Source organism: Ambystoma mexicanum, chromosome 10, assembly GCF_040938575.1.
Source record: "Ambystoma mexicanum isolate Mex_15411 chromosome 10, UKY_AmexF1_1, whole genome shotgun sequence".
Lineage (NCBI taxonomy): Eukaryota > Metazoa > Chordata > Amphibia > Caudata > Ambystomatidae > Ambystoma > Ambystoma mexicanum.
The window spans coordinates 1,351,406,260-1,351,432,374 of NC_090932.1; the positions used below are offsets into that span (position 1 = coordinate 1,351,406,260).

At 47.6% G+C, this 26,115-nt stretch overlaps 1 protein-coding gene across 1 annotated transcript in view; it reads left to right on the forward strand.

The window, feature by feature from the left end:
- Positions 1-26,115, forward strand: part of LOC138492321 (retinol dehydrogenase 14-like) — a 353,059-nt gene that overhangs the window by 68,622 nt on the left and 258,322 nt on the right. Inside the window, exon 2 of the mRNA XM_069619370.1 lies at positions 13,639-13,881. Within this exon, the coding sequence (XP_069475471.1) occupies positions 13,639-13,881 (243 nt within the window). The remainder of the gene's footprint in view (positions 1-13,638; positions 13,882-26,115) is intronic.

The following is a 26,115-nucleotide window of genomic DNA, read 5'->3' on the forward strand; positions in this document are numbered from 1 at the left end:
GATATAGGTGGCAGGGCCAGATGGAGCATTTGTCGGGTACCCTGCCGGGCTACCACACGATTGGGATGGATCAGAGGGCCTCCTCTGCCTCTCATTCTGCTTATTAGAGGGAGGAGTATTTCTAGGCCTCCCCAGTTCCAAGTACAGCATGGGGGTATTGTTCACCTCAGCCACTTTTGCAGCAGCGGGTGTATTAGATGGGTTGTAATTTTTTGGGGTTATTTTTGTTCTCAGCTGGCTTTTGGACTTCATAAATCCGGGAAGCATGTTCTATCACCCAAACCAGGGCCCTATGCTCGTGGAAGTCACTAACCAGGTGGGTCATTATGTATTTTGGGAGTGCATGGAAATAAGTATTAATTAACACTTTGCTATTTGTGCGCACCCACGTAGAGGTCTGGGAAAATGCCCGCTTCAGTTCTTGCACAAACTGTCTAGGTGCCTGGTCTTCTCCGCACTGCAGGTTGTAGTCCGCCTTGCGTGCCTCCTGAGGGTTCCTGTGCACAGAGAAATTATTTAAGATGGCCGCCTTATAGGTAGACCATCTTTGGTGATCTTGATCCTTTAGCCCAACAAAGAAGCTGTAGTATTCCGGTGAGAATGTCCATTTGACAAACTCCATGGAATTGTGATAATTTTTTATGCCAAATGACATCATCATCTGGTCGTACAATTCGAAATGCTCCCGTACTGAGTATTTGGCATTTGTGTGATATGGTGTCATCAAGCTTCTGATTGGTTTTATTTGCCAAATTGGGTCTTTTACAAGACCTCTCTTATGTTTGGCAGCCTTCTTGTTCCGCTGCACCGGAGTCCACTCGCCCTCTGACTCAAAGCTGCTACTATTGGTGGTCCCCACTCATGTCCTCTATGCGCTCCCTGCATCCATGAGACTGGGAATCCCTCCCAGAATGACAGTCTGGTCTCTTCTCCCCTGTGGTACCGTGGGCTGTCTGGGTCACTTCCCTTGGGCTCCCCTTTTTGCACAGGGGAGTACTCATCTTCCTCATCCCTTCTTCCGGGTGTGGTGGCGAATTCCCCCCACCTCCCTGAATGTGTGAAGGTTTTTAAAATACTCTTTTGAGACCTGGACTCTGGTCCTTCTCTGTCTGCAAAGCGGACCAGGTGGTCCCCTTGTAACTTGCGTTTTTGCCAGTCTGACTCCTTGATCTTCTCATCATAGGAACCCTCCTGGTCAAATGTATCTGCTGGGGTATTTTTAAATCTGGGTAAAGATGAATATCCGTCAATATACGATGGGGACTGGCCTTCCGGCTCAGTTATACTAGGCCTAATTGAGACCCGCGGCCTTATGTTTCGCTGTTCTTGCAAACTGGCTGGCATGAAGTTAGCAGCACCCTGTGCATATAATGTGGTGAGTTGACTTGAGGTCCCTGGTAAGGAGGTCATCACACTGTGGTTGGAGGGTGCCCTTACATACGCTTAACTGTTCGGTGTGACTCAGAGACGGTTTGTATCTAGTCATTTCCTTCTCCAATCCCTCAGATTTGTTCTTCCCAGCCCCTATCTCTTGATGATATATAGAGGCCTGAGTTTTCAGCTCTGCTAGCAGGGCTTGAGTAGCTTCTATTACTTTGTTTTGTGCCTCTACTTGGTCACAGAGTCCCTTGTTCTCACAAAGGGACTCATTTTCCTTCTGTGAGGCTTATATTATCTGCGTATACTCGGACCTCTTGCAGGAGAATAATCTCCTCACTTTGTGCATTTTCGACCTGTGTTGCCTGCTCTAGGTCAAAGTGTGCTTGACTCACATGTCCCATTAATTTTTCATGTTCTTTGCTCATGTCAGTCAGTTCCTGAGAACAAACTCACTTTTCTCCTTATCCTTCCTTAACTGGTAGACTTCCTGACACAGGGCACTTTTCTCCTGACACAATTTGATAGTCTCTTTGCTGACGTGTTCTCTCTGTCGTTTCAGAGCGTTCAGATTTTGGCACTCCTGATCGAATTCCGCCTGGGAATTGACCTCCTTAATGGGCAACTGGCTATTCTCATCTTTCGGTTGTTTAATCTGCATCTGAAATGCACAAATGTCCACTAAAGCAGGCTCTAGTATGCACCACTTGCTCACTTAATTTTTGTTGACTGTCTCTCAGGTTTTTCACACTTTCCTGATATTCCTATCTCAGTGCAGAAAATTATGACTCTTGCTCTAAATTAGTTTGCTGCTGTGCTACTAACTCATCTTTTAGCTGCTGAATAACGTTTTCTAATTTTAACTCAGAATTTTGACTCTGTTGCACTTGGTGGTCTGTGTCATATAAAAGGCTGCCAGGGCCTGATGTAACATGCCATTATCCTGCCACATATCCCCATTCACATAGGTAACCTCCTGCATCATTCTAGATTGCCACGTTTCATGCTCCTCTTCTACCCATTCACACTTAATAAACTATTTGGATAGAATGTGCTTCCTGGCCATATTCATTTCTACGGTGCTCATTATGAAATGTATTCTGCATCTACTATGCTCTCTATGCAAGGGCAAAATCTCAACCCTGTTCCTGCTTAGTTTATATTCGCAATGACTCTCAATGATTATTTTAATCTACACACACAGCCCTGAAACCCAGGGTACAGGTTTGGATGGCGCCTTCACAATGCAATACAACTTTCTATCCAATAAAGGGCAATCCACCTTCAATGAATAGTCTGTTGCAGCTGCACTGTTACAAGGGAAAACTCTCTACCAATCACGGCCTGAGCCCCCAGTTTTGCCGCGGTTTATTACACAGTCACACCCAAGTCAGGGAGCTCCTTCCCCCACAAGGAATGTGGCGCACAATGAATCACTTTTGTCGATTTCAGGTTCTTTTTGATAAGGCCTCCAACCCGTTTTACACACAACCCCAACAAATACCCGGTGCCACAATGGACTAGGAACCAGGCCTGTGTGTATTAAGAATATATTAATTAATTAATGTATTTAGTCAAATATTACATTAGCCACCAATGTTGTGGCAACACTAAAACAAAATAACTTTGATAAAGTACCCACACAGAGATATGCTGTCACACTTAATTCCTTTTACATCACCCACCAAGATGGAAGAACAATTCACACACAGTGATAGCAAACAGGGTTATGCTTTTCTCTCAGCAGCCCTCACACCCCAAACATCAATCATGCTTGACCCTTTTGAATGGAAGGCAGTGGCGGGGAGTGGGAACACAATGAAAACATCAGATTTTCAGTATTATTCTCAGAATCAATATGGGAGACAGAAAGGTAATGGTAAAATTTGTGCACAGGGGAAATTAGTTTTTCAGAGCACAATGAGTATACCGAGGCAGTTTTGTTTTGCACCTTGCATATGCACAGCACTACCGGGCTTCCCACTTTAGGTTTAACCTGAAGGGGATCAATGGGGAATTTCATTTTTACACCCTGCGCACTCACATGGAAGCAGGTTTGGGGTTAATTCTTCCCGGAAAATATTTTTGACTATACCGGCTCACAACACACTGGGAAAAGATTGTTGGTTTTGAATGCCAACAATACACATCCTGTGAATTAAATAGGGGAATTAATTGATTTTCTTTAATAAATATTTTAAGGATCTACATAAGCAAACCAGGGATTTTTCAATGGGGAAATAAGTAAAACAATGCTGTAAAATAAAGAGTCTATATAATTTTGGGGTAGTTCTACTTACAGGAGAGGTCTAGACTGGGCATCAGGGAGCCTCAGAACACACCACTGGGACAGCAACTGGGTCAGTCAAGGGTCTCCTCTCTTTCCTCCAAGGGTCCCCAAGCAGTTTCTATGTCTCCTGGCACCTGTCTCCACTGCAAGATTAGGCCACTCTCTGCTGGGATGTTTGTCGCCAGATTTCGGCAGCAGGTCACCTCTTGGAATTAGTGAAAGAAGTCTAGCTTTCATGCAAACTGACTTAGTTATAGGGCAAATGACATTATTTTTGTGTTATGATTCTCGCGAAAGGGATTGGTTGATTATCCATACCGCCCTCCCACCTTGGTGCTGATAGGACAAGGAGATGGGAATGCTTCGGGTTAACAGTGGGTGGAGAGAGCTTCATCAACCCACTTTGACAGGTGGGCTTGGTCATGTTTTTGCACTAAAAATATCTCCACATGGCAAGTACCCTTAATTTCCAAAACCTTACATGCATGAACACATTTATGACAACTATATTTTATGGCGAATCAGATTAGACTAGTATGGACTCCACACTCCCTTCCTGTGCAGAAATACCGTTTTTCTTCATTTACTTCGGAACCATATCAGTGAAAAATATGCCGCTTTTAGGGGCGTCATATTAATAATTACTGGCACGATCATACCAACTTTTACATCTCTGGCAATCACGGGAAGGCCCAAATGACATTTTCATTAGTAACTTTAGTTGTGTTTATCCCACCAAAATCGTTTTAGCATGATTAGAATGGGTTGACCGTCATCTTTAATAAAAGCATGTACACTGTCCATTTTATGCAATGAAATGCGTTTCTATCGTTTTAAGTCAATGTGCAGTCTGACTCCTCATCTGCTGGGGCGCCCCACCTTTTTTTAAGTTGCATTCCTCTTTCAGGCAAATGATGTCAGCAGAGTTATCTGTGTTTAGATTTCTTTTGCCTCCCCTTCAAGGTCTATTGGCCACACTAATGCACTTTATATGGGACTTAAGTGCTGCAGACCAGACCTGACCTAATCTGGTCTTCCCTGCATCTCTGATTTCAAAAATATTCCGGCTTGTATTTTTTTTTTTTAATTCTCTTTATTGAATTTTTCAACAACATTAGCAATCCCCATAACTCCCTTCCCCCCTCCCCAGGTGCTGTTCCAAAGTCTCCATAGCTCCCTGTCACCACAAAGTGTCTAGTGGGGGTTATTCCAGGTCCAGAAGTCTTAGACGTTGCGGGCGCCATCCAATCCTGAAATCGTCTCTGAGAAAGGAAAGGACCTCGCCCCACTCGGCCGCACATTTTTGTATTGTGTTGTTCATTGCATAGGAGGCCCATTCCGTCGCTACTATCTCCCACACTTTACGCAGCCAGTCTTGAAACGTTGGTCTGATCGAACTCTTCCATTTCTGGGCTATGATTGTCATTGCTGCCAGAGTGAGCATCACCTTCGCTCTTTCCCTGCCCCTCGAGCCCGTTGGCCCTTCTGCTGGCCTCAAGCCTAGTAGTGACCATTCTGGGGGTATGCCTCCCTCTGCCCCAAACACTTGTTCCATCGCCTGCTTGATGTCTCCCCAGAACGGGACTATTTTTGGGCATCGCCACCAAATGTGTTCCGCAGTGCCTTCCTGGCCGCATCCCCTCCAGCAAGTTCCCAATGAGTCCAGGTAGATCCTGCGTAGCCGAGCTGGGGTATAGTGCCACCCATATAATATCTTATACCAGGCCTCCCGGGTTTGTGAAGTTGTGAAGCTCTCGCTAGTTTGGGGATCTTCCTCCAAAGATTTCCCCACTCTGTTTTCTCTATTTCCCTGCCCAGAATTTTCTCCCACCTTCCCATGTATGCCCATTGCGGCCTCGGGGTAGCCTCATCCAAGATCTTGTAAAGCTGCGAAATAAGGCCTTTCGAGCCGTCATTGGTCATCAGGAATTTTTCAAAAGGGGTCGGTGATCTAGTGGCCGCCTCTTTATTTATGGGGTGTAGAAGCCAGTGTCGAAGTTGTGAGTATCTCAGTCGTTCGCACTCCCCCAGTGCGAAATCCTTTTTACAATCTACAAATGAACTGATCACCCCTCCTATAAACATGTCCCGCATCCAACGGCAACCCCCCCTCCTGCCAGTTCCGGAATGCCCCTTTTTCCAACCCGGGGGTGAAGTTTTTATTATTGAAGATGGGGGTGAAAGGAGACGGGAAGGTTGTAATTTCCTTCCGTTGGACCAGTCTGTCCCAATTATCTGCCACTAGTTTAGTGATCGAGCTAAGGTACATATGGACCGGGTGGTGCAGTCTGGGTAGCCACAGAACCTCTCCCAGTTCGTGTCACGTAACCGCTCTATCCATCTGAACCCAGTGTTTTCCTTCCCCCTCCCGCAGCGATTCCCTGATCACCCTTAGTTGGGTTGCTTCGTAGTATTGACGGAAGTTGGGAAGAGCTAGTCCCCCCCCCATTTTCTTGGGGCCATAAGTTGCATCTTACTCACCCTTGCCCTTTTTCCCTCCCATATGAAGTTGTTTGTTATTACCTGGAGCTCCCTGAAGAAGCTAGCTGGGACTGCTTGAGGGATAGCTTGGAAGAGGTAAAGCAGCCTCGGCAGGGTAACCATTTTAAGTGCCTCTAGCCTCCCCAACCAGGAGATCTGCAAGTTCCGCCACTTATGGAGATCTTTCTTAATTCTTTGCAGGAGTGGGGGGTAGTTTGCTGCGTACCATCCGCTCAAAGCTGGAGTGATTCTCACCCCAGGTACGTGATTCCCCCCGGTCACCAGGCAAAGGGCGTCATCCCCTTTAGCTCCTCCCTCCCTTCCCTTGCCAATGTTAGGTCCATCAATTCGGACGTGTGCATATGAATGCGTAGTCCGGATGATTCCCCAAAGTCTTCTAGCACTAACCTAGCTTGTGAGCTCGACTCTATGGGATTGGTCAGGGCGAGCAACATGTCGTCTGCAAAGCTGCCTCCAAACGCTATTCCCTTTATTCCTTCCGATTTCCAGTATTGCCTGTAGGAGGGGCTCCAGGTAAATTGCGTATAGCAGGGGTGATAGGTGACATCCCTGTTTTGTTCCTCTTTGGAGTTGGAATGGTCTAGTTAGAAACCCGTTTACCACCACCATCGCTTGTGGGCCCTCATAGTTCGCCTTGACCATCTGTAAATAAGCGCCTCCCAACCCCATCCTTTCCATGGTTTTAAAGAGGAAGGACCACTCCACCCGGTCGAACGCTTTTTCAGCATCTAGGGATAGGAGTGCTACCGGTGTGCGAGTCTTTTCTGCCTTTTCCACCAGGTGGGCCTCCCTTCTGATATTATCCGCTGTCTGCCTCCCCTTTACGAATCCCGCCTGGTCCTGGTGGATCAAATCGGGGAGGAGCCCCTCGAGCCTGTTCGCCAGGATCTTAGTGTAGATCTTTGCGTCTACGTTAATGAACGCTATTGGCCTATAGGAGGATCTTTCAAGGGGGTCCTTGCCTTCCTTCAGAATCAGGGAGATCTTGGCTTCTTTCATGGACGGGGTGATTTGCCCACTATCCAAAAAGGAGTTGAAAAGGTAGGTCAGGTGTGGAACCAGCACGCCCGCATAGGCCTTATAAAATGACGCAGTGTACCCATCGGGGCCGGGGGCCTTACCCGCGGGCAGCTTCCGAATAACCCCCCTCACCTCCTCCTCCGTTATCTTTTGTTGTAGACCAATCTGGGCATCCCCCTCGATTTTACGTAAGTTAACCCTTTCCAGGAATTTCTCTTGGGCTTGGCCGCAGGGGTACTGTGAAGCATATAAGGTCTCGTAAAAAACGGCCATGGCCTCTTGGATGTCTTCTATTCGGGTAACCCTTTCCCCCTTTTCTGAGTTTAGCGCCGTGATTGTGTTTCTGGAGGCCGCTCCCCGAATGAGGCGGGCTAGCAGGGCATCCACCTTAGTCCCTCTTGCATAGAATTTTTGCCTCACAAAAAGCATGACCCCCTCTGCTTTTTTGGTCCTAAGGATCCCCAGTTGTCCTATTGCCCTCCTATAGTCCTTCTGGTTAATCCTGCTGGGGTTCGCCGCTACCCTGCCTCTCGCTTCCTCAACTTCCGCTTCCAGCCGGGACTCCAAGGCCTGTAGCTGTTTTTATCTCTGTGCCCTAGCTGCTATAATTTCCCCCCTCGGTGTGGCCTTAAATGCGTCCCATCTTGTATCTTCCCTCGTGTCCCCTCTCTTGTTATTGTCGAAGAACTCTCTCATCTTGCCCTCTATTTCCTCTCTTACCACAGGGTCCCTCAGTAGATGTTCCGGGTATTTCCAGCCCCACAGCTCTCTCCTCCTCTTTCCCAGTTCCAGCTGCATTGACAATATTTTATGGTCTGCTATTCCCATGGGCCCAACCTCTATCTCTTTTACCTTACCCACCGGGTTGGCCGTGATCCAGATGTAGTCAATTCTGGACTGGGTCCCATGAACTTCAGAAAGGAATGTGTAGCCCTCCTCATCCCCCCTCAATTCCCTCCAGACATCCCTCAGCCCTATGCTCTCCACTTTGTCCCGGAGTTCCGCTGAGGCTACTGCCCCTCCCACGGCTTTTGGTCCCTCCTGACCTGTCTTTAATCTTGTTCCAAGCTATATTCAGGTCCCCCATTATGATTATCTGGCCTCTTGCCCAGCCACCTAGTTTCCCCAGGAGATCGCAGAGGAAGGGGTCTTGACCTGTGTTGGGCGCATAAATCACCCCTATTGTGTACGATTCTTCCGCAATTGTGCCTTTTACCACAATAAACCTACCCTCTTTGTCCCTTAGGGTGTCTTCTAAGCGGAAGTTCACCGTGCCCCTGATGGCCAGCACCACCCCCCCCCCCGATTTCGTGGGACCAGACGCCTGAAACACCTGATCAAACCCTCTTAGCCTTAAGCGACTCTGATCCTTGCGAACCAGGTGTGTCTCTTGTAACCCCAGAAAGTCTGGCTTTCTCCGCTTCGTAAATTGTTCCAGCTTTTTCCTTTTCAGCAGGGTATTTAGGTCCCTAACATTGTGCGTTACCCACTTGAATTGTAGTTAGACAATTGTCCCCGACGTTCAAGACCCTCCAACAGTTCTCCACTCCCACTCATTTGCCCCATGCCTGTTGCCCGCGTGCGTGGGCCACTTCTAGTTCGTCCCTCGTGCAGCACCTGAGGATCCCTCCCCCCTCTCTCCCTTTCCCCCGCCCCCGTCCCCTAATGACCTTAAAACTTGGTCCTCCCGCATCCCCCCCCCCCCCTAGGCTTCCTTGCCCTTGATGATCCCATGATGTTTGCTCTTAGCACCCTCTCCCCTCCTTGTATACAAAAGTGCCTTTGTGTCCGCCACCCCCTGAAATTATTTAAGTACCCAATTAGTTCTCCTCTGGTCCGGCTCACTCCACCGCCGCTGGTTCCGCATCAGTTCCCTTCCCAGGGGACCTCCGCCGCATGGGCCTTCTCCTTTTCCCCTCCCCGACCAGTGACCATTCCCATGGCCTGGCTCGGGCACCACTCTTCGCCTCCGAGGGGCAGCTCGGGCACGCCATCCTCGATTCCTCGACCAGTTCTTGGTTCAGTTCAAGTTGAAGTAGGTCCGCACCTTCCTGCATCGTGGTTATCCGCTTCTGAGAACCAGCCCAATCGAATACAAGTCCAAACGGGAAGGTCCACTTATATCTGATCCCCTTTTCTTTGAGCTTCAGGGTAAGGGGACTCCATTGTCGCCTCTTGAGCAAGGTGCAGCTGGCGAGATCCTGGTACAGCTCGATACGTTGGTCGTTAAAGGATATCGGCTCTTTTTGTCTAGCGGCCTTGAGTACTGCCTCTTTTTGAGCGTATCTTGTAAACGCCGCTAGCACGTCTCGTGGCCTAGACTTCGGGTTCCTATTGAGGAAACCCACTCTGCGAACCCTGTCCAGTTCGATTCGATCTGGTGAGGACTCGCCCAATAGTTCCGCGAAGATTCCTTGAATCGTTTCCTTCAGGTCCCTATCTTGCACCGTCTCCGGCAGGAGCTTCAACCTGATGTCGATCCGTCGAGACCTGTTTTCCATGTCCTTCATTCGTATTTCCAGGTCCGCGTCGCCATGTCGAGCCTCTCGATAGCTTCGCTGTTCTCCGTGGTCTCTCTGCCTATCTCCGGCAGGCCTTTTTCGACTGTCTGTTCTCTCCCCCAGTTGACCCACTTCCTGCTTGATTTCGGCCAGCGCTTGGTTAATGTCGGATCTTATTAGTTGAAATTGCTCTTGAAAGGTTTTTCCCAAAGATGCTTGGAATGAGAGCAGCTCCCCGTGCAGGTCCTGGCGTGTGATCTGGGCGGACGCTTCCAGGGCCTCGCCGTGCTCCTGCTCCGTACTCCCCCCCACCCCCCCTGTGTGGCCCTGCGTTCCTCGGTTGCATCCTTGCTTGCCCAGAGGGCCATGATGGGGCCTGAGGCGTCCGGCTGCGACTGGCCTCCCTTATTGGTCTTGCCCTTGTTTTTAGTCGCCATATTTGTAGCTCGGAGGTCGGGGGATCCCCCCAGTCCTGCCTTCCCAGGGAGTGTCCCCGCCCGGTTCTGAGTTCCTTGCCTTGCTGTTCCCAACTAGGCCTGAGTCCCCGGCCTTGCCGTGCTTGACGCTGCCTGTCAGGGTTACGTGTAGTAGGGCAGTACCTCCGTGAGGCCACGCGGGACACCGCCACCAGCCCCACAGCCCGGCGCAAATGTCGCCCGGGCCCCGCTCCCTTCGCCGCTCACCGCACTGCTTCGGTAGTATCCTCTCGCCGCCTGGGGCCGTGTACCACTTAGCAGGCGGGGCCACTGCCCGGAGCTCACCACCGCTCTAGAAGGCTTGCGCGGGCCCCCCGATCCGAGGCTCCGCCGCCGGGCCGATATCAGGTCCACCGGTGCGTCCCGGAGGTGCCTCCTTTCGCGGGGTCTCCTCCTCCTCCCCGGCTCAGGCAGCCACGTCACCCCCCGGCATGAGGACGGGACGGGGCTGCGATCTCGCCTCGCCTGGAGCGCCCCCTCTCCCGCTCCGCCCTGCTGGGCAAAACGGCAGCTACGAGTGGTCGGGGGTGCGGGAGGGCGCCAGCCGCTGTTATCCTGAGTTCCTGGGCTCACAATGGGTGGTGGAACCGCTTAAATGAGTTGGAGGCTCTGGAGCGCCATCGACACACGTCTACCTGGTGTCGGCGGCCATCTTGGAATCCCCCCGGCTTGTATTTTTAAGGAAAGGCACTTGATGGATGAGGAAAACTAAGCCTGAATCTCCAGGGCAACCAAGTGAGGCCCTGGAGTTTAGTTCACATCTGAATAAATAGCCAGCAGGTCATGGCCGCCCATGTACCCTGCAGAAAACACCCTGTAAACTCGTACATAAATGCATATTAAAGGACCTCTCATAAGGCACGCAATTTAACTATGTATGTTTGTTTTGAAATTGTCCATGTTGAGGCGCTTGTGATAGGCAGAAATCATGTTCACACTGTGAAAGTCTGGCGAACATTTTTCTGAGCATATTATTAATCTTGGAGGGAAAACTAAATGACCTTATTTTGTTTAATGTACATGTGAAATGCTACGTTTAACTGCGGCTGCTTAAAATACAGTTCTGGCATCCCATTGAAGAGACTGTGCACTGCGGTTTCCATATCTGTCGGTGCAGCTTTCCACAGATTTGTCAAACATCAGTGCCATGTGTCTTTCCCTTTATTAAATGCCTTGCGCACATTTTAGCCTCTACAACTTGAGGCACACTTTCTTTCCTTTTCATTTGTGTTCCATAGGCCTTATGTCCAACATCATTTCTGCGCTGGCCTTTTATTTTGGTGAGCCCTCATAACTGACTCTGGCCTCTGTATTTCTGGCATCCATGGGCTATATTTCACCCCACAGTCCGTCCTAAGCACTGTCCCATGCACAGACATGGCATGTACACCCCAACCAAGCTATGCTTCCTGCAGCCTTAATTAGTCCACGCCAGTCACTGTCTGCCACTTCATCTGTGTTTTGCACTTTTCAGCCATGTTCTGAACCCTGTGAACATGTTCTTTGCATGTTAATCCAGCTCCCCTGTACTGCACAGGGTCTGAGAATGTATCTATTTGGATTTGTGATGGTTGAAACTGGACACATTTGAGAGAGACCCACGAAGTTGCCTATAGCAATCACCCCAGAGTCTGGGGAGGAGGGGCATGAAGGGCCTGTAACGGCCCGCCAGCCCGAGCCTAGCCGCGGTGATAGCTATTAGAACACTGGGGTGGCCCGGGGTGAAAATAGTTTACCTTTTATTTTTTTACGGCACATGGGCTTTGCCCGTATTGCGCAAGCCTAATCTCACGTAAATAAAACAAGATGACCGCTGCCATAGGAAAAGGGAATACGTCCCTTTTCTATTTCCATGTCGGCCATAGGAGGGAGGAGTGCCAGGACCAGATCACAATGCTCCGGTCCAGCAGGTAAGTGGGGAGAGGGTGGGGAAAGGGAGCAAGGTCTCTTTGGGGTGGGGGGAGGGTGGGACTGTGGGGTGACAACATGGAGAGGCTCCCCACAATCAAGATGGAGCCTCCCGGGTTAGGGCCTTGGGTGGCTAGAAGATGCAGCGGTATACTGTGTGTTCTCGTCCACATTTCCAGCCACCTGATTGGCTGAGCGCCCTTCCCCGGGTCCAAATAAAGATTTCAGAATGAGCTATGCAAAGACATCAATAAGAGGTTTTACCTTTTATATTGCTGCTTCCATCCACCCTGTTTGCATCTGGAGGCGTCAGACTTCCTGACAAATTATCCCACCCTTCACATCCCTGTTTAGACATGTTGCTCTTCCAGGCTGATTATATAGCCGGCAGCTGGGCTCCTTGTCACCATAGCTTTTTCACTCCTTTTTTTGTATGAAATTTAGATATTTTTTTATATCCTTACTACCTTTTGTCTGGCTGTTATTAAGATCAATTTCTACAGATGGCCCATCCATTTCAGAACCCCTTTTGTTGTAGTGCACCTTCCCACAAGGTTCCAAACTGCTCCCATGCTTGTTATCATTACATTGAGTGACTGGGAGTTCTGTTTGCCAGATTTGGTCTCTCGATGCGCCATTATGCTGATGGAATACAACTGTATTTTAACGTGCATAGTATCATCCACCTCCTGAATGGTAGCCATCTTGCTGCTGCACCAGGGGCAGAGACCAAGTTGATAGACCTGCAAAAGGGAGTGCTTGAATAAGTGTGATAGTTGAAGTGTTGCACACCTCCCAACAAATGTACCCAACAAAGGTAGGGCTGTGATACCCAGGGAATCGATGCCTGTGTTGGAAAGGGAGAACTGGGCCATTCTTTAATGTATCGAGGAGAACAACAGAAAAAAGGAGGCATTCGTCTACATATTCTGACCTAACATTCATCCGAACATTACTGTCAGGCAGTTGCTGGAGTATCCTAGTTAGTATTGGCAGTAAGCTGTAAAAAGAGCATAGGTCCCTAGCCACCTTCCCCCAGCGTTCCCTCGAACCAGAACACCACTGGCCACATGGATTCTGCCATGCGCCAGTACCTGGTGACAAGCAGATGCTTCCTCAGTCTCTCCTTACCCGACTACTGCACTGCAGTGATAGCAGGCTAAGAGCAGCCAGCATCTCCACTGCCAAGAATCCAAGTGACTCCCTCTAACCGTGCTCTGAACATACTCCCACCTGGTGCTAAACCATGCAGTGCAAGGACGCTGGCATTGTTTCTTAAAATCACACCCCTAACTCAGACACCTATCACCCCAATGATAAGCAACCAGTCACCGCCAACTGTTCAAGCATTTCTCCACTGTTGGGCTGGTAGCAAGGTGGGCAGTATGCCAGCAGGCAGGCGAGGGAAGTGAGTAGTGCCTGATCACAGGGACTTCAGCCGTGAGGTAGGTTGACATTGGAAGCAAAGACTGTCAAATTCCATTTTTAGATTCATTGAAGTTGTTGTCCAATAAAGTGAGTTGTTGCCAACATTTCTCAGAGTGTGCACTCTGATTCATTTCAGGAGGTATCTCAGGCATCGGGAAGGAAACCGCTGTTGCTCTAGCACGGAGAGGCGCCCGTCTCATAATCACCTCTAATGATGAAAAGAAGGGAGAAGAGGCGGTGCGGCACATTCAGAGGGAGAGCCATAACCTCAATGTTCGTTTCATGCAGCTAAACATGGCCAACCTGCAAAGCATTCGAGACTTCTGTAAAGACTTCATACGCAATGAAAAGCGTCTGGATATTCTTATTAACAATGAAGGTGAGAAAAAAACTAGACGATTAACACATTCTTTTTACTGCATATATATTTTACTATCCTTTGATACCTGGTGATATGTAGGAAAACCTTGTTTGTACCTAACTGTTTGTGTGTTTCTTATATTTAAGTTTATTTGGCTACTTCTCAATTGCTTATTTTCCTTTTCCATCGGCGGTGGGTCGTTACCATTCAGTTCAGCTTTCCAAACAAGCATTGTTGCTATTAGTACCATTTGCTAATGTTGGGGGTGCTAAGGGAAAGTTTTCAATGTCGAAAAGTGGGCCAAGCCAGCACGCACACTGTAGTTTCACATAGAAAAACTAGAAAAAAGTGCGCCCAAGGAGACCGCTTTAGGAATAGAGGCCAAGACTGCACAGAGCACCTCTTCCATTTGCATGGCAGATGCCGTTAGGAAATGGCGGGCAGAAAACGGGAGTTGTGGGAGCGGGAAAAGGGCAGTAGCAATGCCATGGAGGCCCAGTTAAGAAGGGTGCCAATATTTATAAAGTGCAGGGGCAGGGAGGATAGTTTGTGGCAGGATGGAGGGGTGTAGCAGGAGGCAGTGAGCAGCACAGAAAACAGATACAGATTGTGAACAGCTTCCAGATTACTCTGAATGTGGGTTTAGGCTGAAAGGTAATGTATTTGTTTTGAGCGTCCTGATTGGCTAATGCACACCACACCAACAGTAGTAATACAATTCGAATATTTTCTCTTGAGAATTCAAGGATATTAGCGTATCCAGAATGATCGCAGTGTGTAAGAAGAATTGAGGAATGCATTCTTCGATGATACATCTGCGCAAGTGCTTCAGTCATGTTCCCACCCCCGATCCATCCTGCACATGCATTGGTGGCCCTCATCACAACGGGATATGCCATTGGCTTGTTCGTGACATCGGTCAGATTTGGCAAGTGCAAGGTGGTATAAAAGGCAACAGAATTTTAATTCCATTGGCAGGAGTGATGTAAGTTGAGTTTGCTGGATGAATAGCTATCTTTTTATTGCTTCTCTGTTCATGATTATTAGTATTTCCCTTTATAATGGCCACTAGTGATAACAAAACATCCAAATAGTGTTGGCGCAGTAAATAAAGCCTTGTCCTAATAGCTTTTTGATTAAACCATTCATAAAGTCTAAAGCAACTCGTAATCATGATTGCTTTTTGGTGAACGAATGTTGCCTTTGTATTTAATGTTACATGGTACTTCCATTTTACATGCTTACTTAAAGACAAAGAAAGTAGTTCTCTAGCTGTACTAACTCACCGAGAAAGGGTTGCCACCCAAAATGTATTTCAACATTGCGTTCTTTGGCTAATAGAAGTATGTTTGATCACCACAAGTCATCCTAAACTCTATGCACTTCTGTATTAACTAGACCTTACATTACAGCATCTTAGTTTTGGATATTAATTGCATATTTGATACTGACACAATATTATAAACTCAACCGTTTGGATGTCTGGAAAGTTAATATAATATAGATGAATGGTACAAAAGCACACACGCATTACAACACAACTTGACTAACTTTAGCATTGATGTACGCTACTTAACTTTTAAAACAAGTGTTGTGAAGTAGTGTTAAAATGGGATGGATTTTGTACTAAGGAAAATAGTTCATTTGAACTGCATGAAGTGCACCTTAAAGTTGACATCCCCAAGATTTGAACATTTTAAATGTGTATAAGTAGTAACCTAAACGCTAAACAATTAATTCCCCCCTCACCGATTTCTTCTGCTTATTTTTGGTGAGTTTTAAAATTTGCATCTATACGTGTGCGTTACTCATTGTGTTTCCCAGTATTTGTTGGTATATATTTTAGTGTACGTGTTTGTGTTTGTGTGTGTGTGTGTGTGTGTGTGTGTCTTGGGGGTGCAATGGCACTGGCGTTTGATGCAAATCCTGGAACCATTGTTGGTGTGAGTGTGTGTTTGTATTCAGAGTGCATCATCAGCACATACTGTGACAAAGTCACAATGGAAGGGCCTTCTTCAGAGTTTGCAGGGACTCAAGTGCTGTGAAGTGCTACCTAGAAGAGGCACATGGTTGATATTCTGGAGTCCACCTACCTCTGCTCAACCTCCAATGTTCAAAAGGAAAGCAGACAGAGGGTTTGAGTAGCTTCCAGTTTACTCTGAATGTGGGCTTACCGTGGTAGGTAACGTCTGTGTTGTGAGCAACCTGATTGGCTGGTGCACAGCACACCTGAGGTGCTAATACAATTTGAATATAGGAAGGCTAATATTGAATTGAGTACCAGAGCCCACGTTGCATCTCTGGGCCGCAAAGATTCACAGCTACAACATTTTCGGTAACGAAAGGTCTGTCATTTAATGTTTTCCTTTAAGCTCCCCGCCCTTTCCCTGCAGTAGCTTTAGAGCGGAGTGAACATTGCTTTGTTCTCTGTAGTCATATCACTGGAGTAACATGCTTACACTGAGCCTTGCGGTCGTGGGTAGTCCAAGGAAAATTGGCATCTCCTTCACAATTCCATTTTCCGGAGAGTGTCACTGACCCAGATATAGAAAACCACAGACCACAGCAGCAGTGCATGGAGCCGAAAAAGTGCTGAAGCTTTTTCTGTCTTACTTCAACATGGGGGACCTGAGTTTTAAACCATCGTCACTCAAAATTAATTTTAGTCATCTGGCCAATCGGAATAAGGAAGTAAAGGAGGACCAACACCTCGGGCTGGCAGGTAAGGGAGGCAAAACGCCCAAGAAGCAGGAGATGAAAATGAGGTATGGCCATTTGCAAAGGAGCTGGCCAATGAGGGAACCAATCCAAGAGATTATTATGTAATCTGAATAATCGCTAAGCCTATAAAAGAGCCACGGGGAGCATAGGCAATGGAAAAACAAGGACAGCATTTGAGCAGAGATTAAGCGAAAGAACCACAGAAGAAACAGCCCCTTACACCTGATGAAAGTGGTTACCAGTTACAGGGGACTATCCAAGCCAGAGGCAAGAAGATCCACACACGCCTTCTGAAAGCTAGATCTCAACCCCTAGCAGGAGGCAGTGATCAGAAGGAGAAAGTCTCAGCCTGGTGAAGGCAGGTCGTTGAGAATAACTTCACCCTGGCACCAACCCTGGCCAGGGGGGAGGAAATAATGGTAATACTTGGTGCTAATCTGCACACTAATACCCTAGCAATGTAGGATGAACATTTCACCTGTAAGGTAACGCCAAATGTGAGGGGGGTAAGATGTACTTTCTGATAGATGTGTGCATGCATCTTACAAAGGACCCAGAGAGGGTGACCGTATCGGACTATATCTGAGCCCAATTTTTCCACTTCGAAGAAGAAGCCTGAAAGCATGAAGGGGCGCTAAATACCTTGAATTGAAGCCAGAATGATGAGGATGCCATGCGTGAGAGAGATAAAGCACTCTCATTTAGAATATACTTTTTTTCTGATATATTGTATCCTTGTAGTTTACGGGCATGTCCGGGAACTACATCTCCCAGGCACCCTTACTGCATTAATTGGTATCCCAGGTGCTTCAGCGCCAGCGCTTCACGGCAAGCCGGTCTTTGCCAGTCCTGCCGTTCTACTTAAATAGCATAACACAGACTGCGACTGTTTAAACCCTAATTCACCCTCGCGCGGTCACCTGCCGGGCAGGGCATTGCTTATTGCCTTACTTGTCCGCGCTGTTGTTAACTTGCACAAGCTCTGACTAAAATTGAAATTGTTGGGACATCCGTCCTTCTGCACTCGCTTCGTTCTGTGTGTTTGTATTGCACACATAGACATTTTTGGAACGTTTGCATATTGTATTTCTGCCGAGAAATAAAGCACTCTCATTTAGAATATACTTTTTTTCTGACGTACTGTAACCTTGTAGTTTACGGAAGTGTCTGGAAACTGCATCTCCCAGATACCCTTACTGCATTAATTGGTATCCCAGCCACTTCAGCACCGGCGCTTCACGGCAAGCCGGTGTTCGCTGGTCCCGCCGTTCTACTTAAATAGCATAACATACCATGCAACTGTTTAGACCCTAATTCACCCTTGCGCAGTCACCTGCCGTGCAGAGCATTGCTTATTGCCTTACTTGCTGTTGTTAACTTGCTCAAGCTCCGACTAAAATTGGAATTGTTGGGACATCCGTCCTTCTGCACTCTCTTCGTTCTGTGTGTTTGTATTGCACGCATAGACATTTTTGGAACATTTGCATATTGTATTGCTGCCGAGAGATAAAGCACTCTCATTTAGAATATACTTTTTTTCTGACATACTTTATCCTTGTAGCTTACAGGAGTGTCTGGAATTTACATCTCCCAGACATCCTTACTGCATTAATTGGTATACCAGGCGCTGCAGCGCCGGCGCTTCACGGCAGGCCGGTCTTCGCCAGTCCTCGCCATACTCGCTGTGGGAGCGTGACACAGAGAACTCCCTTTTGGCTGTTGCCCTCATAGTGCTTCCACACCTATGCCAACGCCTGTGTGTCACTGTGAACAATGGACCATCCCAGAACCATTGACCTTCTTATCACCTGGCAAAGGGCTAAACGGCTGGATATAGTCTCCCGCTACTTGAAATAAAGATCCAACGCCCGGGTCACTTCCCCGCTATCACAGGTAATTAACTCGCCCTTAACAGACTCAAATCTCTTGATTAGCTCGCCTCCAGACAAACATGAGGAGTCACCCGTAACATACTGTTCAACGGACACACACCAAATCCCTGAGTTGATCAGGTTGATCAGCAAGGCACCAACATCACTGAAAACTATTGATAATTCTATAACTGAGAACAATCCTAACCCCTCCCCCCCTGCCAAGGCCCCAAAAATAAACTGTTCTACATCAGGGAATACAACATTTCGGGTCATTGACAACACCCTACGTTCACTTACCTCGCCATCATATGCAACCAAACACCAAACTGCCCTCATTTGGCAAGCTTCAGTTAGACGAAGGATCGACAATCAAAACACTTAAAGCACCATTGCTGAATACACGTTCCCTAACTAGGCACACCATTGATATCCATGACTTATATCACTGACAACAAGCTAGACTTACTATTTTTGACCGAAACTTGGATCTCTGAAACTAGTGGGCCTATGATATCCCTCGCAGTCCCAGATAGCTACACCATCTACTGCAAAAAACGAGAAGAGAGGCAAGGGGGATGTGGAGGGTGGCAATTATCGCCAACAATCATCTCTCTCTCTCTCTCTCTCTCTCTCTCTCTCTCTCTCTCTCTCTCTCTCTCTCTCTCTCTCTCTCTCTCTCTCTCTAACCCACCCAGCTATTGCACTGGATGCTAAATTCTGCATCTTAAACTCACCCTAAGCCTCTGCAGTTGCATACATTTGGTCCTAATCTACCGCCCTCCAACCACTATAGAATCCTTTAATGTGGAAATCCTGCATTTAATAGCAGACCTCAAAGGGACAAATAGTGCTACCTTATTCCTAGGAGATCTCAACAATTGGTGAGCCAATCCATCTGATAAAGAAGCCACCTTACTACAGTCCGATCTAAATAACATTAACCATCATGTTTTGAACTCTGACCCCACCAACATCAAAGGGAACATCCTAGATTGGATTGGCTCACAAAACCTTGAAGTCCAGATCACTAATACCACCCCTATATGGTCAGATCACTTTCTGGTCAATATCAACACCTACCCCCTACACATCCCTCCAAGCCACCAAACCCCCCAAAACAATCATTAATCGGAACTTGAAGAAAGTCTCAACCTCTGATCTTAATGAATGCATCACAAACGCCATGGCGTTGACTTCGGAGTTAGACTCCCCTGATGCATTAATCAAGGCGTTCAACATAAACTCCACTGAGCTCTTGGATAAGCTCTCCCCACTTAAGCAAAGAACCGCCTGGGAAAATCCCAAACATGGTTTTCACCCGAGCTCAGATCCCTAAAGTCCGATAAGAGAAGGGCAGAGAGGTGTTGGCTCAAATGCCCCTCATCTGACAAGATAAACGCATTGAAGCCACCTGAAAAAACCTATAAGGACTTAATCATAGAAACAAAAATAACTTTTACAACCAACATATGGTAAAAGCAAATAACAAACCTAAAAAGCTGTTTGAGATAATAAAGCTTCTCGAAAAGCCCAAAGCCCTATTGACACAGTTCATACCTACAAATGCAGACTGTGCTAAAATACAGAACACCTTCCAAGGAAAAATACTTAAAGCAAGGGACAACATCTAATCACAGATTGTTGCACGTCCCAACTCACCGAGCACATCCCCATTACGATCCCTGCGCCCCATACTGCCAGTACACTCACACAAGGGTGCCTCCTTTTTCTTTACAAAGGTATCTAACTTGGACCTGCTGCCTATTCTAGGTACTATGAGCCCGACAACCGGCCCAGATAATGTAATTCCCCCAAAAATGATTCTGGATAATAAGGATACTTTTGCCCCTTTTTTAGTATGATTTATCAATGCCTCTTTTCGGACTAATGCAGTCCCCAATAGCATCAAAAATGTCATAGTGACTCCCCTCCTGAAAAAGCTAGGATTGGATACCAACGGCGCTGCCAATCTAAAACCTATTACAAACTGCAATTTCTTCTTGAAAATCCTGGACAAAGTAGCTACTTGTCAGATTCAAACCTACATTGAATCCATGAATATCCTGCCCCCAAGGCTGTCTGGTTTTCGCCCCACCTATAGCACAGAGACTGCCGTCATAGATCTTCAGTGCCAGATGCTAAGCATTATGTACCTCGGTAATTCTGGCCTCCTGGTTTTATTGGACTTATGAGCCACGTTCAATTTACTCGACCACAAACGACTCCTCATCTTAAAAGACACTTGCCATTTCTCTGACTTAGCTTGCAAATGGATACACTCCATCCTGACTGGAAGACGGTCGAAAGTCTGCTGGGGTAATGCCTCAGCCTATCCCATTCTTTCCACTTGTGGGGTGTCACAAGGAACATGTATGTCCCCATCTTGTTAAATCTGTACATCTTATCTTTATGGAGCCTGCTAGAAGAATCCAGAGTCATTTGGACCAACTACGCAGACGACACCCAACTGGTCCTAGAGATTTCGGTGGACTGTTCCTCCGAAAGCTCACTTCTCCAAAATATTTATAATCAAGGAGACACCTGGATGGTGGACAATTGGATGTGCCTCAATAAGGACAAGACTGAACTACTTATCTTTGGCTTCCTCCAAGCTACGGCCAAACTTACCAACTGTTACCAGTTCTTTTCCATCCAGGACTGTAACATCTCAGTAAAGAGGAAAATGAAAACTCTCGGCGTACAAACCGACTGTACATTGAGTGCAGAATCTCAAGTGAACCTAGTTGCCGGAAATTGCATGTAACATCTAAAGCTACTTAGGAACATTTTTCTGTACCTTAGGTTGGACAACTCGGCTACCATCGCCCAGGTAACTATTGTTAGGCAAAGTTTGCATGCAGTGCCCTCTGGGGCCACTACACACAACTATGACTACAGGTGTAAGCAAAACCATCCTTTGGTATAAGTCTGTACCACGCAGTTTGTGGTAGTGAGCTGAGCAGCCAGGCTTATCTCAAGAGGGAATGCCCAGCTGTAATGTTGTTACAAAGAGGTCTACAATTACAAGTACTCACATAGACTCTTATACTCAAGGTTTCTTGATAAAACACTTATTAATTTATTACACAATCAGTTAGAAAACATTCACTAAAAGGAGTCAATCAATACCACACAAAAATATTCTACAGTACTTCACACTATCCGGTTCTGAGGCATTTAAACTACTTTGAAGGAGGAGCAAAATGGCATTCAGAGCATTTGAAGTAGGACCAAAAAGGCTTAAGTTAATAAAACAAATAGTAGAGTTATTCTTAAACAGTGCACATAGTTTGAGTTCACCAGAGGAGTTGGTCCAATGCAATAGGAAGGCCAAAGACAATGTGTAGAGAAACAGAGGGAGGGTGAGGCGCACACTCTAGTTCCCAGTGTCAGGCCAAAGTCAATGGGCTAGAGTCTTATATCAGTACAAACGATTCTGGTAGTTAAACGGAAAAGTCTTTGTCACGGTTCTCAGACGTAGTTCACAGAAGAAAGATTCATATGTCGGGTCACAAGCTGTCTAGGCCTGCAAGTTGCCAAAGTTTCACGCACTTTCGCAGCGAGAGGTAAGTTCTCTCAGTCGGGTTTTCACAGTACGTTATTTTGAAGAAAAAGATTAAGCTGAAGATTTCTGTTCCTGGCAGTTCATGCAGATCTCTCTGTTCCTGAGCCTCAGTCCTGGGGACAAGAGGGAGGACGTTGGTGGACTGGTCACAAAGCTGGCAAACTGGCAAATCTTCGATTCCGGTAGCTGTCGTAAAGCACACAAACTGGTGCCCTTCTCCCTGGCTAATCGGTTTCCTGCACCACTCTGAGGAAAATACAACCAGCTCCGAGAATGGTATCCAGGTGGCTTACGAGTTGATTGGTCCCACCAACTCAAAGGGAGAAGGTGTCCCTGAAGGGCTTCTCTGTCGAGATGAACGTAGCGATTCGGACCTGCAGCAGGGCTTCACCGGGCAAACCAACGGTCCAGGAGTTGCAGCAGCCGTCCTCTTCCTGCTCGTCTTTGGTTCTTTCGTTCCATTTGTCGACTCTGCCTTCCAAGCCAAGAGACTCGCCTTTTAAACAGTTTTCTCCCATTCATTCCAGCTAAGCTGCCACTCACCCAGCAGGGTGGCTTTCCTTGCCAGACAGTCAGCCAGCCAATCGCGCAAGAGTGGATTTGGGTCTCCTAGGAGACTGAGCACAGGGAGTTTCGGGCACCTCCCTCACTTCTGCCCACCCCAGACACTCGGGCGTCAGAGGCAGTCTTCAGTCCTGAAGCCCGCCAAAGGCATAGGAACAAAGGGACCAAACCTAGTTTGGCGCGCAGAGACAAATTCTAGAAGGACCTTTCCAAAAAGAAATGGTGAAAAAAGAAGACTGGGACCTGTTTAAACAAAGGAGGCTCAGACGCCATGTTGAAAAACATGGCTCCCACGATTTTACGCTACCGGTGTTCGTGTTCGGGAAAAATCATTGTAGTTCGTTGTAAAACCACTGCCACCAGCCATTTCGAGAGGAAAGGGTAGCATTTGACTTCTACATGAGTTTCTAGACATGGGGGGGATACTAAGTAACCCTTCCAGCACTCTATTGTGGCAATAAGACCCGAAGCGGCGGGCCAATACCGCCCCAGGTTATGCCCCCGAGGCCGTAGTTACAGACCCAAGCGTAGCGAGGGCCTTAACGAAGCCCCGGGGGCCTTACCGTGGGCGGTATTGGCTCGCCGCCAAGGGTCTTGTAGCCATTAGTACCCCGGCCCATTAGACCGGGGTACTAATGGCATTTTTTTCTGTTTTGAAACACTGCTGCGTTTCAAAACAGATAAAATAAAGTGAAGGAAATGGCCGCAGGGAAAACGTAGTCCGTTTTCCCTTTCCATGGTGGCCATCGGGAGCGGACGCGCTGGGAACAGAAGTGTTTCCAGCGTGTTCGCTCCCAAGAAAAAAAGAAAAAAGAAGGTAAGTGGGGTTGGGAGGACAGGGAGGGGATAGTTTGCGGGGGAGGGTGGTGGAGGAAAAATAAAACGTACCTGAGTCCCCGGCGGGGGACGAAGGCAGCCTCCAGCCATGGGGAGGCTCGCAGCGCAGATTGCCCCGTTTGGAGCCTCCTCATTGGCTAAGGGGCTGCCACGCCCCTCGCCGGGAACAGAGTACCCGGCACGCGCAGGACGCACCGACATAGAAGGGAATACTGTGTCGTATGGCTCGCAAAAGAGCCAATCCACCACACGTTGTATTCCCGGTGTGCAGCGCGTGCCGGGTACTAATGTAAGATATTGTGTGCTGGGTCTAGGAATTTGGAAAGACTAGTAAGTCAATGTCACTTTACTTTCTCTGGGAAACAGTAGTTTATCCCAGAGAAGGTATTTAAACCTTGGGAAAGCCTACAAGGCTTCCCTGTGCCACTGAACTGAGGATGCTGTGTGACACACATGAACAGGGGATGCCTATGGAGTTGTCTAAAACTCCATAACCAAAGAAAACACAAGAGTAAAACGCACAGAATTAAAAGTTCAAAGTCCCAAAGTTTAGCAAAAGAGTTGGAGGGCTCTAAGGTGGGAGGAATTGGCACATTTATGAGAATTCTTCCTAACACTCGTCCCCCCCCAGACTAAGTGACAGGAGGATCTAATCCCCACCAGGATGTATCTCCTGTTGCAAGTCAGTTAAATGGCCTGCTGAGTTCACCAGCAACCTTTTGTAACCCTTGCTATGACACTTTTTATCAGTGGTTTTCATTTGTAAGCTATATGACCTACAAACCCTGTTTGGTACATCTCTTTTATTTAAGGTATAGGGGATCTGCTCTAACAGCCCCTCAGAAGTTGTAACAACCTCTGAACCTACAATAGGTTTTTTCAAGGGATCCTTAGAAAGGAATCCCTTAGATCTAGAGGGGCCTCCATGATTTCTCACCACCTCTCTCACAAGAGCAGGTTGGGTCTCAGGTATCTTGGTTGGAGGGGCTGTGGTCATGCAAGGTGCATGCTGCCACTTCCTCTGAGATTTCAGTTTACCTGGCTTCGAAGTGATTTACACTGGAGTCTTCAGTAGAAGATCCAACAGTCTTAAGGTGTTTAGCCTTAGACCTAGGTGTCCTGGTTTTCCACCAGCTTTGAGAATTACCAGTTCTCACTGGCCTAGAGAGGGGTCCAGTTTGTCTATGCACATCTTCCCCTGAAGCAGGGGTGGTCAAAGACTTTACAACTGGATGGGCAATGATGGAGCTTGGTTGGGGCACCATTTCCCTACTATGCTAGCCTCAGATTCGCCCTTGTTAGAGGTTGACTTACTAACACAAGGGGTAACAGTGGGGGTCTCTGTAGAGGTTCCCACAGGCTCAGAGTGGTCTCTTAAGGTTGCCTCTCTAGCCAATTTGGTTTGGTTCTGTTTCTGCTTACTCGGAGGCCTGAGGGTACTGGACACCACTCCTAGAGTTTTTAAATCATTCCCCAACAGGACTCTCCCAGGCACCTCACTCTGAATACTGATAGGAATCCTCACTGTCATATTTGTACACTGAATGAGAGCTGGTAGAGTAGGAACCAATTGGACAGGGCCTCAGGCAAATCTAATGGGACCTTTGGGTGCCTTAGCAACATCCTCAGGCTTGAAAAAGCTTTCATCCACAACTGTTCTGCTGGCCCCAGTGTCTCTCATGGCAGCGGTGTCCTGGCCATTTACAATAACACTGTCCATATAGTACCCTTTGGAGTTCTCTGGAATGGTGTTGTACACATCCATATTCGAAGGGATTGTGTTCTCTGACGTATTCCTTATATTTGATAGATCATCTCCCAGCTTGCTGGCCTCAGAATTTTTTTTCAGTAGAGAGCGCTGTGCGTCGACGTCCCTCGAGCCGATGTCCCTCGACAGCCTCTGTATCGGTGCCAACGTCATCACGTGTATAAATAGACCCACGCAGCGTCCGTTGCTCAGTACCGTTTTTCCGCGCTTCGTGGGGCTTCGGAATATCGTTGCTCAGTTCTTCAGTCAAATATACTTCATTATTCCTCGTGAATACCGACTCGTACTCGATGGCTTCCTCATCTGAACCGACGACTCCACGGTCCGGCTTCAATAAATGTCGAGACTGTGGAAGAAAATGTCGTTGACGGATCCTCACAGGATCTGTTTTTGGTGCCTGGGCGTCGAGCACCATTGTTGGGAGCCGAGCACCATTGTTCGGAGTGCGAGGACTGCATGTCCATGACGGCGAAAGCCTTGAAGGAGCGTAAGGGGAAGCTCGAGAGCGGTAAGGCAGTTAAAACATCTTCGAAAGTTTCCTTGGCGGAGTCGAGACATTCGTCTCCTCGCCATCACAAAAGACATTCTCGTTCTAGGTCTCGAAGCAGTTCCCATCACTCTCCAAGATCTAAGCATTCAAAAAAGAGACGTCGAAGATCTCCTTCCTCGTCTTCTTCTTCTGTTTCCCCGAAAAGGGTCTCCTGCCCCACAAAACATAGCTCTCAGGCCGAGTGGGAGGAATTCAGGAAAAAGATGCTTAGCGTCTTTGAGAAAGCGGCCTCGACCCCCTCAAAGACTGCTGAGGGTGATACCCTGGGTGAAAGACCCGAAAAATCAAAACGCGGTGAGTCGCAGCACCCGGCGAAAGAAGCCACTAGAGAGCGTCACAAACCCTCGAGTAAAGGCAAAGTCACGTCTTCGTC